Raw genomic sequence first — 12,946 nt, forward strand, 5'->3', positions numbered from 1 at the left:
TGATAAAATGCTTGGGTAATTTCCGGATAGACTTTAATGGGATTATGAGCTGCTGGGAAGTCAGAGTCCGCACTGAGCTGTCTTAAGCCATGTCAACCAGTCTCGAGCTGTTCTGTTGTGGTGCCATTTCTTTTTTCTATTTGTGTCTCTTCCAAAAGAGAATCACTGAATTGGCTGGCTTGCTGGGAGCCTCTTCCCTCGAGGCCAGTCTGAAATAGAATTCTGACACATGCTAATAACAACTTTGTCTGACAAGTTATTTTAAGAATTCACATTTTAAAAATAAATTTGTTACCTCACTTTCAAATGATATCCATTGGAATCGAAGTACTGTAATGGTATGATACTCAACACTCTACATAAAAAATACAGGGTTACTTTTTGACACTTGGACATTTTCCATTTCTTTTTCTTCTCCTCAAATTCATAATTCTGCCTCCCATTTTATCCTAATGTATTTCTTACAACTAAAAACTTAAAATTGATCTCAAAATTTTCTATAGCAAATCTATGAATTTTTGTGACCAGAAGGCTTTCTGTGTTCCTGAGTATACAATCATTACTACCTAACTGATAGAAATGCAAATATATTACAATTCCGACAAATAATTATTAAATATAAAATTTAAATTTTATTGTAAATAAACCTCTTAAAAGGATGTGACTAGTTTATTCCCTCCCTCCTCCATCCCCAGAAAGATACATACCCCCAAATAAAAATTACTTATTGCTAGAAAGAGCTAGTGTTCACCAGCGAGTCTACTCTTGTTTTTTGTCTTTATGAATATAAGCTCTGAGGGGGGCTGCACATGTAACAATTACGGGAGATTGGAAAGAGTTTTGTTACAGTGATGTTATTCAACTCTGAATTTCTAGTATATCTAAAAATCACATTTAAAAAAATCTATTGGCTGTCTTCACTAGAAATTCAACTTCATTGAAAGCAAAGAATTGGAAAACCAATTTGCAAAAGGATTTGCTCCCCAGTCATTACAGTCCAATATAGCCCCAGGATTTTAAATCATGCCTTTTGGTAACCCAAGAATTCTAACACTCCAGGGCCATGCCCAATGGTGTGCAGGTAAATTTACTCCGTGGGGCGGGGCGGGGGGAGGGGAAGGCAAAGAAAAGAAAGCCCTGCTTTATAGTTTTTTTTCATTTACATGGTGGAAAGGCTTCCACCACTGCCAGTTTCAAGCCACTCACCTGACTTCATTGGCACACGGCTGGAAAGACAGGCACAGTCGGCTCTCTTGGCCAGTATGAGGCACTCACTATTGCAGGGCATCACCATTAGATCCAGAGAGAGGGAGCCTGCCTTCTGAGAAGTGTGACAGATGACTGTGAAACGGGAGGGTGAGGACAGTTGGTCTGATGCTGGGGTGTGCTTAAGGAAATTGGTTTATGAAAGAGTACCCATGGGTGTTGAGAACATTGATTCTTTTAAACATGCCATGCCTCGGTACTCCTTGGGAAGGCTGTGCCACCATGGTTCCATGTGCAGCAATTTAGAGGCTACTGATTTGAAGGATGGAGCATAGGCCTTGGGGTCAGCCACACCCGGACTCAAATCCTGTAACTTATACGATGTTTGAGAACTTGGGCGTATTGTTTCAACGTCTGAGTCTCAGTTATCTCCTACAAAATACAAGACGCCAATACCTACCTTGCAAGGTTTGAGAGCAAAGTGTAGTATGCATACAGTATTGTATTCAGCAGGTGCTCAACAGATGAATGTTATTATCAGCATTCTTTTAATTGAGTCTAAGTGATGAGACTTGGGGGGTTAAGGATTAGGGTATCAGGACCTGAACCCAGTGGGAAACCGGATCCCTTGCCACTTAGGGTTTACCTACTCCAAAGCAAGTAGCTGCTTTGGTTCCAACTAAAAATGCTGACTGCAAAATAGAATTTTCAGCTGGTTTCCCTCCTTTTCACACATGCTTTCATCTTATAAAATGCAGAGGCTGGGATCTCTGATCCATATGGAAGAACACACCTAACAGCAACAGTAGCTCTCCCAGGGAGTAGAACTCAAGGCTGGCCTAGCTTGGACCTAACCAGGAGGGTTATTACCAAGAAACAAAAGAGTCTCCTTCGAAGGTAGTTTCACCTGTAAGGCAATCCCTTAGCCTGGTCCCTGAGGGCTTCATTAGAGTGGGGTCGTGGTGGTTTTACTGGCTTGTTAAGAAGGCTTTTCAAAGTCTTGTGTAATGATGATGAATGGCAGGGCAAAATCATGTTAACACAGTGTAAACAACGCCAGGGCACAACCAGTATCTCACACTGTACTTTATTTTTCTTCACAATATTAACTAGACAGACAAGGAAAGTTTAATGGCAACGTGGCTTTTTCCAACAACACAAACAAAGTGCCAATATAGTTCATGGTGGCCAACTGGAGACTTACTTTACCTTAACCACGTAAAGTGTCCTTACCATATCTTGTGTGTGTGCAGTGTCACAGGATATCAGCCACCCCTTAAAAGTCTCAATCTTAAAAAGAGCCATGGAAGGTAAAAGTATGAAAATCTTGATAACAAAGGCTTTTGATACAAAAACACTTATTGTACACTTATTTTTATTCAAAACAAAAATAACCCCAGTAACTCAAAACAAAAGCAAACCTTGGTTGAAAACTTAAGAAGGTATAATAAAGAAAACCACCAAAAGAAAGCTTCCCCAAAAGAGATGCAATTCACTATCACTCTTGCAAATTCTACCTGGGAGGGAAAAACGAAATGAAATGAGCTATCTGGAAGGCCCACTGCAGGTTTCCCAAAAGCTTTAGGTGCATGGAACTACTCAGTTTCTCTACTACAGTTCTATTTATTAATAGTCTCGAAATTCTTTTGATTCAGCGAGCCTTTCCATCCTCCACCAGTGTTTCCATCTTCTGTGCTGAGCTTGGTATGCAGAACCACCTTGTTGTCAACAGGAATGTTGGCTTAGTTATTTTTCTAGGGCAGTCCAGATGAATGGGTGCAGTACCATTCGTGCTCCATCTGGTTTTCTTTGCGTCCAGTGAGATGCATATTTCATGGCTGTCCAAGGTCATGGTTGTCCAAAGGCATGGAACAGAATGATTCACTGGGTTAAGACTAAAGGACTTGTATTATCACTTCCCAATTCAGTTTCACATTGCTTAATTTTATCTTATTAAAAATTTTTTTCTGTGTTGTACATAATAAACATTTAGAAACAGATGTCCCTACCAACCAGAAGGTTGTCATTAAATATCCTGTGGGTTAAAACTGCACATTTATTGTTTAAATACCCTTTAGACATATCCAGCTTGAAACTGATACCACTGCACTGCCAAACGGAGCTGCACTTTGAGCCGTGCTGATGTCTCTGGAATCTAAATGTCGTACCACAAAGCTTCAAAATGTTTCTCATTTGTCACATAAGGTTCTTTGAAGAGGCATCACATCGACCCCAGTACAGGTCCCTCATACTCCTAGTTCTGGTTATTCTAAAAACCTCCAACTCTCTGATCCAAACTTGGGAATGTTTTACTCATTTAAAAAGTCTTCCTCCCTCCCATCCCTGCAACAAATGTCCTTTGTCCCATAATAATTAAAACAAAAAAAATCCCTGAAAGATCCAAATTGAATAACAATAAAGATCTGATTGGAACCTTCATAAGCTTGACAATGTAGAATTGTATTTCTTAAAATGTGTGTAACCACGTTTGTCTGGGCTGCAAAAGACACCACAGAATAAGATCAGAATAGAATTTCAACTGACTCCCTAATTTCCCTAGAATGGCTTATATTTCAAGCCTTTCCTGCTTTTCTCAGATAGGGTAGGTGTACATTACTAACTATAAGCGATAAGAAAGTCTAAAAACAGTCACTGCCTTAAAAGTACAATTGGAATTAGAGTTTAAGTTCACATTTATAAATTATTTGTTTTAGGATAAGTTTAACTGCAAACAGAGACTATTTGCAATTCTGTTCACTCAATAGATTCTGGAGGTGAAAGCTAGACAGGTGTTGGGATTACCCGAATTATTTACATTTAATCTTGATTATTATAACTCCTCTTGATGTATAATCACTTCCTAATTTTTCCGACTGGGCCAGAGCTACATCTTTAGATGATAAGCATTTACTAAGAAAATGAAGATCACATATAAATGGAAGGCCACATTGAACATGGAGAGGTAAGTGAGCTGTGGAGAGAATGTTGGCTTCTTGTTTGAACTAAATCAAGGTGCTCCCTTAATTCTAACTGTGATTTTAATCCAAATCTTAAGCCTGCCAGAATTTTCCACCCCTGCAAAATCTTCAGAGACGAAGTGATGGCCATAGGTCCCATCAACCTGCCGTTCCCGCCTCTCTTTCAGAGTATTTGTGCAGCGAGGGATTGGGAGGTTCTTGGATGTTCTTCTCCTTTGGGGTTTTTTTTTTTTTTAGAGCCCTTGACCCCAATTTGAAAAGTGCTTATATTCTATTTGACTCTGACCCTTGCCCAATGTAAAGAGGGCTGCTTTTCATTCATAAAGAGCAGTTAAGATTCAGGTGTGAATTCCTCATCAACACACAGTAGGGATGGTTCTCTGTTGCCGGACTGCAAAATAATTAGATATAATGAAAAAAAAAAAGGAGAAAAAAATGACTAGTTGAGGCTTTTATATACATTCATTGCTTCTAACATGTTTTTAACAATAAGAAAAATGCAACATCAACTACTCTTAGAGCAAGTGCAGCCACAGTACTGTACAGTTCTGGGGCCAGGCGGCTGGGCACATTTACTGTTAAAACCAGATAACAAAACCCCACAGCAAAAGGCAGCCAGCCGGCAGTTAGCCCCCATGACCTTTTAATATATATACATTTTTCAAATACTCTGTGAATCCCGTTTGAACAACAACAACAAAAGACAAAACAGGCTTTATATTAAAAACGTCCATGTTCTTCATTGTTACTTCTAAAGCAGCTTGGAGGATCTTACCACGTGGAGCATACTGCAAACTGACTCCATTAAAATGATTTTGGCAGGATAGCAGCACAGGATTGGATATTCCATATTCATCACTTTGACAATGTAAACCTTTCATAAAATAATATTTTGCTTAAAAATTAGAATCATTCAAAGGTCTGATCATTCTGTTCCCTGAGGCCCGCCGGGGAGGTCTGGCTCCATACCACAGGTTTCCTGCTTTCTTGGTGGGGCGTAAGCACCACTGCATTTCAGGAAGACCCTGAAGGACAGCCACCAGAAAGCCCCCGCGGAAGGAGGGCAGGAGGGCTCCGGGTGGGTCTGCGTTAAAACAGGCCATGTAAAGCAACTCTCTAAAGGTCAAACCACCATAGATTTTAATCCTCTGGTCATTCCCCATCTGGATTTTTAACTGAATGAATCTCATGGGTTTAACCAAACAGGCATGTAATCCTGAATAACATGAATTAAATGTAGAATTGCCCAGGGACGGGTAAACCTTCAAGAAACAAGGTCAAAGGGACAACAGATATATCTGTCACAATCAACAATTCTGTTGACATGGAAATGCGCGTAACTTAGTTGAAACAAAGCTCCTCAGTGGCCAGTGACATCCAGGTTTCTCTTAGGTAGCTGAGACTCAGGGCTTATCTCACCTTCTCAGAAATGCTTTTGAAGAATCTGCAACAGAAAATGATCATTTTTGCTCACAAATAGTGTATAGGCCATAACTAAATACAATTTAAAAAAACCGCTGAGATGCATGTATTTTTAAAAGCAGCTTTCGAAATATCAACCACAGCATTAAACATTGAACAGAGTACATTCCAAAGTTAATACGGATAAATGGTATATAACGCAATAATGCCACAGAGTTATTTCATCAATGTCTCAAGGCTGATTCTAAACTGGAAAAAAACAACACAGTTTCTAGTTTATTTGTTGAAGATGTCACTTCTTTTGCTACTTTACAGTTATCCTCATTGATTTTTTTTTAAGTGCCCCAGGATGTACAGACAACCCCCATATTCCACACCTGGAACTTTTTCTTTTTTTTCTGTCAGGTTTTCAAATAAAACCAAACTACAATGACAAGATAATGTTTTACATGTAATTCCATAGACATAGGTCAATTAATCCATGACACCTCACTTCAATGCTTCCTTTAGGATTTATGACCTTCTCCAAAGTCATTTAAAGCCTTGCTTTAAACCGCACAGATGGGCCAAGGTCACACAGCCAGCGTGCCATGTGCTATGGCCAAAACGCGCCGTGGCTGTCACCTCTCCTCACGTTCCCAGCCTTCACCATGTCCCTCTGCTAGGAAGGGTCCAGGGCGTCTGTTCCTTCCCTCCACAGTGATACATGTCTTAAGAAGAGTTGTGGCTCCCACGCTCCACGTGAAAACGGGCCTACCTGGAGGACCCCAGGGTGACAGCCCAGCCGCGCCCCTCTATTGCTCTTTCTTGACAGTGGAATTCTGAGCTCCGTCAGCTTCCAGACATTCAGAGACCACACTGCCCTGCTGATCATCCCTGGGGGAGGCCAGTGAGGGTCCAGGCTCAGTTCTAGGACCAGGCCTCCAAGCTGGGAAGCAGGCAGGTTCTGCGGACTTCGGTCTCCTAAAAGCAGGCACTTGTGGCGGCCTGATGGTCTGGGTAACTCTAGCCTTCCTGATGCCGAAGTCACTGAAATGTTCACTTCCTCAAGTTCCAGAGGATTCTGTTTCCTACTCAGACAGAGCCAGTATTGGGAGTTGGGGGGTGTGTATCCAAAATATATGCATATACACAATCAGGGCTTAAGGTACTGGATGAATATTGTATAAATTGCTAAAATGCTTCTCGGCACAATTGGTAGCTTAAAAAAATACTTTCCTATGATTTAAGGGCATTTTTTCCCATCACTGTCCTTGGGCGTGGAAATCTCAGCAGGTATCAGGTCCATCTGAAGCTCCCAACTCTCTTCCTCCCACGAGGGATGCATCATGTGAGTCATATGCAAAGAGTCTCTTCTTCAGGCCAGGGAGGCATGGACCTCCTCCCAGGAACCCTCCCTCTGTTAATTTCACAGCCCCCAGGGCAAAGAATGCAAGTGAATGAACACCTTCTCCCCAGCCTCCAGCAGCCAGAAAGCCAGCTTCCCCAATGATCCGGTCCTTTTTCCATCCTGCTCTTCAGATGGTGAGTCAGTCCAGCCAACGACACGGAAAGCGAATCTGTGTTTACAGGCACAGCACACCCAGGTGGACCGCACGGAGCGGTTGCTTGGCAATTAGTGGTCGGATTTCCAAAGACAGGAGTTTCGATGGGACTGTCTTAAATAAATAAATCTTTTTTCTTAATAATGTAAAAAATAAATGATATTTTCCTTTGGCAGTAAATAGCTGATTCGACTTTTTGCCTGTAAACTGTTGTGTATGTCTGCATGTGTGTATGTCTCTGTGTGTGTGTTTATATGTTATTTTTTTCTTAAACAGCCCGCAGCTTTGTTTCATGGTACATCACAATAATGTATATTATTTCTACTGCTTTAGTGAACCTTTTGCATATTTGTTTGGGGCAGGCGTGTTGACTTCATTTGTGGCCCAGATAGGCACCCAGGGTGATGCAAGCTCCCACCAGGGCCAAGCTGAGCAGAGTCTTCAGAGACAGCCAGGAGAAATCGAACAGAGGCCGCATGCTGGGGCCATACAGTTCCACAAAGGCATCCTGCAGTCAGGGGAGAAGAGGGAAGAAAAGGAAGAGTGTTAGAGAGAGCGCATAGAACGGCACACCACGGAGAAAGAGGCATCCTGCCAGGGCAGCCTGGGCACCTTCAGAAGGGCCAGAGGGGAAAAGGCAACTCTCTTTAGAGGCCATTATTCAGAAAACACTGTTTTCATTAATTCAGGAAATATTTATTGAGAACGTATTTACGTGCTAGGCATCTTAGAGATACAGCAGTGTATAAAATAGACTAAAAGTTCGTACTTCACGAAGCTTCTATCTAGTGGAACAGTACGGACAGCAATCAAAGTAAATTATCACATGGTGTAGGAGAGAGTGCTAAGGGCCAAGGAGAAAAATAACACAGCAGAGGCGGTCAGGAAGTTTTGGAGGTTTTGCAGTTTGAGCTAGCACACCCGTCCACAAAAGTAATAAAATGTAGCAATGACAATGAATATCACACTCTTAGATTGAGTGTTGACATCTTATCAAATGTCTGAGATGTATTATTTTAGTCTTCGTACCAATTTTTTTTTTTTAAGAGACAGAGTCTTGCTCTGTTGCCCAGGCTGCAATGCAGTGGTGCAATTATGACTCACTGCAGCCTTGAACTGTTGGGAGCAAGCGATCCTCCTGCCTCCGCCTCCTGAATACCCAGGATTACCATACTTGGCTAATTTTTAAATTTTTTGTAGAGATGGGGTCTTACTATGCTTCCCAGGCTGGTCGTGAACTCCTGGGCTCAAGTGATTCTCTTGCCACAGCTTCCCAAAGTTCTGGGATTAAAGGCATGAGCTATCTCATCCAGCTAATTCTTTGTACCAATCTTATTATTTTATTTGTTTCTGTTCTGAAGGTGAAAAAGATGAGAATCACAGGGAACAAGAGACTTTTCTAACAAATGGCAGAGCCAGGCTTTGAATCCAGACCGAAACCAGCACCCTTCTTTCTGCTGATGCCCTGGTGTGGTAATGGCAGCTCTGTGAGGGCACTTGAGCGGCCGAGGGCTCCATCGGTGGAGGGGCCAGGGGCAGCCTCGACTGGTGCAGTGCCAGCCTCTAAGGTGAAGGTTCTCCCGGAGAAAGGAAGCTGTCAGCGGGTTTCTCTTAGGTATGGCTAGACTGCATGACCACAACTCTGCATTTACTCAAGTAGCGAACCTCACAAGGCACAAGGTCAGGGTGTGTCACTGGACATGCAGTTTCCTGAAAGACAAAGAGGGCGCCTCCCTTCCATGCCCATCTTTCCACCTCAAGTCAGGTCTATACTGTGTTGTAGCAAAGTCCACCCCCGGATTGGCTTAGATTGAGCAAATCACTGAATACTCCTTTCCTAGATTTTGGGGAGATTATGTTTCACATTTGGGTCCAATGAGTATTTGGACAACTTTCTGAATGAATATTTGAATATATAAATCAGTAAATGAATTCTTTTTACTTCTGATTTATTCAGGTATGAAGAATAAAACATGGCATAGTTCCACATGATTCCCAACAACCCTGACTCAAAGCACACAGTTTTATGACAGGAAATGGTAACACGCCATGACCCTGGGCATTGCTGTTGGGAGGGGTTCCAACTGTGTACACAGGGGCTCCCCTTCTCTGGGGCAAGGGCTGCCGTAGGGGGACCAGGGATGCTCTTGGTCTCCCCTGTGCTGGGCGTGGCCTTGGTACACTGTAGGTGTGTAGCAAATGTTTGTTCAATTAAGTTTTCTGAATACGATCATTGGTTTAAATTCTTTCTTTGGCCTAAAGCTTTACCCAAATGCTTATTAATCTAAATTACTCCTTTGATACGTAACAGCCTCGGAGAAACCTGGGGTAGGCTTGGTCGGGGTTTAAGGCATTGTTAGGGGAAACTTCCACATGATTAAGTACAGATTTATACAATCATTTTCATGATATATGTGCCATACTTTAAAAAAGTCCTTTTTTATAGTGTTTAAAACTTTTGCTTTTATAAACAATATCATGATATATCTTTATACATAAATTCTTATCTATTTGTTCAGTTGCTTTTTTGAAGTAAATTCCTAGAAGTGACCTCAATTGACCAGTCATCAATATTGCTTCCCGACATCATGATGGCCTTGCCTTGGACCGTCCTCGATCTCTCATGGGGTGAGCTCCGACCAATGCCCCTACCTTTTACAAAAGGCAGGCAAGGATTTAGGGCGAGGGTCACACTGAGGGTGATCCTGCCCCCCAGGGGACATTTGGCAATCTTTGGAAGCATTTGTAGTGGTCATGATTTGGGGTGAGGGTGCTACTGGTATCTAGCGGGCAGAGGCTGGGGACGCTGTTCAATATCCCACAGCTCACAGGGCAGCCCCCAAATGCCAACAGGGCTGAGGCTGAGAATCCCTAGTTTACAAGATGCTCTGTGATCACAGGCCACAGGAGAACAGATGACCCATCCAGTATGTCAACAGTGTTGGTCAAATCAGCACCATCAGCAAGCCCAGAGGAGTGACTGCTCACCCAGCAGGCCTTCTTCATCTTTGGAGGGCCTCGGTTAACTTTTACCAGGAGAGGGCGCAAGGGCTTTCTTCTTCTTTTTAAATATCTATCGTTAAACATTTCTAAATTTCAGTGTTAGAAAGGTGAGGCAATGGACATACATAAATCATGTGTTTAGTGCTCTTAGCACAGAGCTGAGGCACAGCCATGATTGTCTGCCAAGACACACACCCCTCTCTATATACAGGGGTCCACGGGAGAGGAGGGAGCCAGGACTTCACAAGCTGGAGAAACTCTGCCTCTTCCAGAGAGCAACCAGGACACCACAGACACGGCTGCAAATGTCAGCTTGTCGGCCTGTCCTTGCTTCTGTCTCTGAGGGATGGGCAGCCTGAAACCCCCAACAGCCCAGCCAAAAGACACCTGAATGTATCAGCACACTGGCAATAGGTTATCTGCAATTCGGCTTGACATTGAGAAGGTCAGTGGCCAGGCTCTCAATCCCTTTAGTCATCAGTGGAATTTTGTGTGGCAAAATCTGAACCGTACTAAGCCCCTGATCATTTGTCCTCTGTGGACCTGAAGCCATCCTGGGACACCGGAGGATGCAGGGACACACTCCAGCTGGCATTTTCTCCCAGTTGGCCTGGCACACGGTGCTGGAGAGCAGAAGACATGCTGTCCCAAATATCCCCACCTCCTTGGAGCTGGAATAATTCCCTCTCACCACCCTCACTCCCACACAATTAACAGTGCTTCTCATGAACCAAACAGGCCATTTCTGATGTGCATGACACAGGACGTCTTTTCGAGAGTGAGATGAGCTAAACTAGTGGCTCTTGACCCAAAGTCTTAGCATGGAGGTACTGTTGCTGTGGCAGGGGGCTGAGAAGGACATGTGACTTGGAGGAGGAGTCTGGGTGAAACTTGGCTTTGATATTTTATTAGTTTATAACCTTGAGCAGATAACTCAACCCCGAGCCTCATTTACTTAATCCATAGCCATAAAATTCATTATTGTGAAGATTAACGTAGGTCACTCAAAGCCATTTGTAAATTGGATATGGAACGTGAGCCTGGGGAAGAACAAACACCTTGCTCTTGCCTGTCCTCCCGCAGACCTGCTCTGCACCTACTCAACCTGCCCTTCCCCCGAGAGGTTCTGCTGAGCCTGCCATTTTACAGAAGCAATTTCCCAGCTCCCTGAAGCTTTCAGATCTGAGGATGGTTCGTAATTTCCATAGGAATTATGAACTAAAATGCACGCATCCCGTGTTCTGGTTGAAGATGAAAATTGACAATCCAATGCCTACCTAGCTATCCTTCTTTAAACATTATTAGTCAGATCGTAGGGCTAGAGCACAAGTCATTTAACCCCCTGGAGGTTGGATCTGGCCTCTAAACTTTGCGCTCCTATGATTCCAAAGCTCAAAGGAGACTCTGTGGCTTTGGGACTGAATGTCCTGAAAGCTTCTTTCAAAGAAAGTCTTCTTGCTTTTTCAAACATCCCTATTAGGGCGATTTCCGAAGTCTGTTTGAACAGTCTGTCATTATTTGTTTAAGTTTGAAAGCTGTTTTAAATAAACGCATGCTCATTTTATGTATTAAAAGCAACAAAGAGGGAAAAAGAAAACCTGGGTCGTCATCATGTGATTCGGACAAACTCCCAGTCTATATATTTAGGAAGCTCTCTGTCCCTTGCTCATGTCAGGACTGGCAAGGGCTTACCCGACTTCACAGATCACAGGTTCCCATGGAGAGGCTCGCACCAGCTCCTCCCATGAGGAAGAGGCGGGCAGGGCCCTAGCTCTGGTGGCTCTGTCCCCAACTGCTTCTCTACAAATTTCCAATTCAGAGGCCACAGAGGATCTGAGTTCCACCCAGGGCTGGCCCAAGGGAACAGGATGGCTAAACTCCCAGGCCCAGACTTGTTGTAAGGTTGGAAGCAGGCCAGGTAGGTGTGGATGGGGAGAGACTAGGGTCAAGACTCCTAAACTCAGCAGAGGTGTCCTCGTCCCTCCGGGCTGTGGAGCACTCCCACCCCTCTTTCTTTGTCTCCTGGGAGGCAGCTGCCCTCCACCATTTTTCTTTTCCCTTCAGAACCTTCAAGATATATTTTTTTAGATGGAGTCTCGCTCTGTTGCTCAGGCTGGAGTGCAGTGGCTCCCTGGTTCAAGTGATTCCCCCACCTCAGCCTTCCGTGTAGCTGGGACTACAGGTGCCCTCCACCATGCCTGGCTAATTTTTGTATTTTTAGTAGAGACAGGGTTTCATGTTGGCTAGGCTGGTCTTGAACTCCCGGCCTCAAGTGATCCTCCTGTCTCGGCCTCCCAAAGTGCTGGGATTACAGGCATGAGCCACCACGCCTGGCCCCTTCAAGAAATTTCATTTAAACCAGGCTCCAAATAAAATGAGATTTCTTTTTTAAAAAAGGTCAGATGGTCAAGAATGGAAGAGAACATTAATCCTTAGCACTGAAAAGAATGGCATGCGGCTGGGGATATGGGCGGGGGTCCCAAAACAACGCTTATGCCCAGGTAAAGGTAAACACGGAGAGCTTCTGAATTTGGTAATGCATATCAAAAGCCTTTTAAAAAAGCTTTTGTTAGTCATTTCACTTCCAGTTATTTATTTTGAAAAAATAATAAAACGCACAGGTTATTTGTAATAGCATAAACCTGGAAACAAATGTCTGAAAATAAATGACTGATGTGATGAGTTCCACATGATGGAATGCTATTGAGCATTAAAAGCCGTACCCTAGATCTGTTGGCAAGGAATTGTGTTCCTGATGTCACAGTGAGTGAAGCAGGACAAACCGGTCAGCAA

General features: G+C 43.4%; 1 protein-coding gene across 1 annotated transcript in view; it reads right to left on the reverse strand.

Moving 5' to 3' along the window:
• Positions 1-2,279: 2,279 nt before the first annotated feature.
• The window catches only part of BCL2 (BCL2 apoptosis regulator), a 202,565-nt gene continuing 191,898 nt past the window's right edge, over positions 2,280-12,946 (reverse strand). Inside the window, exon 3 of the mRNA XM_017528869.2 lies at positions 2,280-7,658. Within this exon, the coding sequence (XP_017384358.1) occupies positions 7,524-7,658 (135 nt within the window). The 3' untranslated portion in view covers positions 2,280-7,523. The remainder of the gene's footprint in view (positions 7,659-12,946) is intronic.

The sequence above is a fragment of the Cebus imitator genome, unplaced genomic scaffold (assembly GCF_001604975.1).
Source record: "Cebus imitator isolate Cc_AM_T3 unplaced genomic scaffold, Cebus_imitator-1.0 Scaffold55, whole genome shotgun sequence".
In the NCBI taxonomy this organism is placed as follows: domain Eukaryota; kingdom Metazoa; phylum Chordata; class Mammalia; order Primates; family Cebidae; genus Cebus; species Cebus imitator.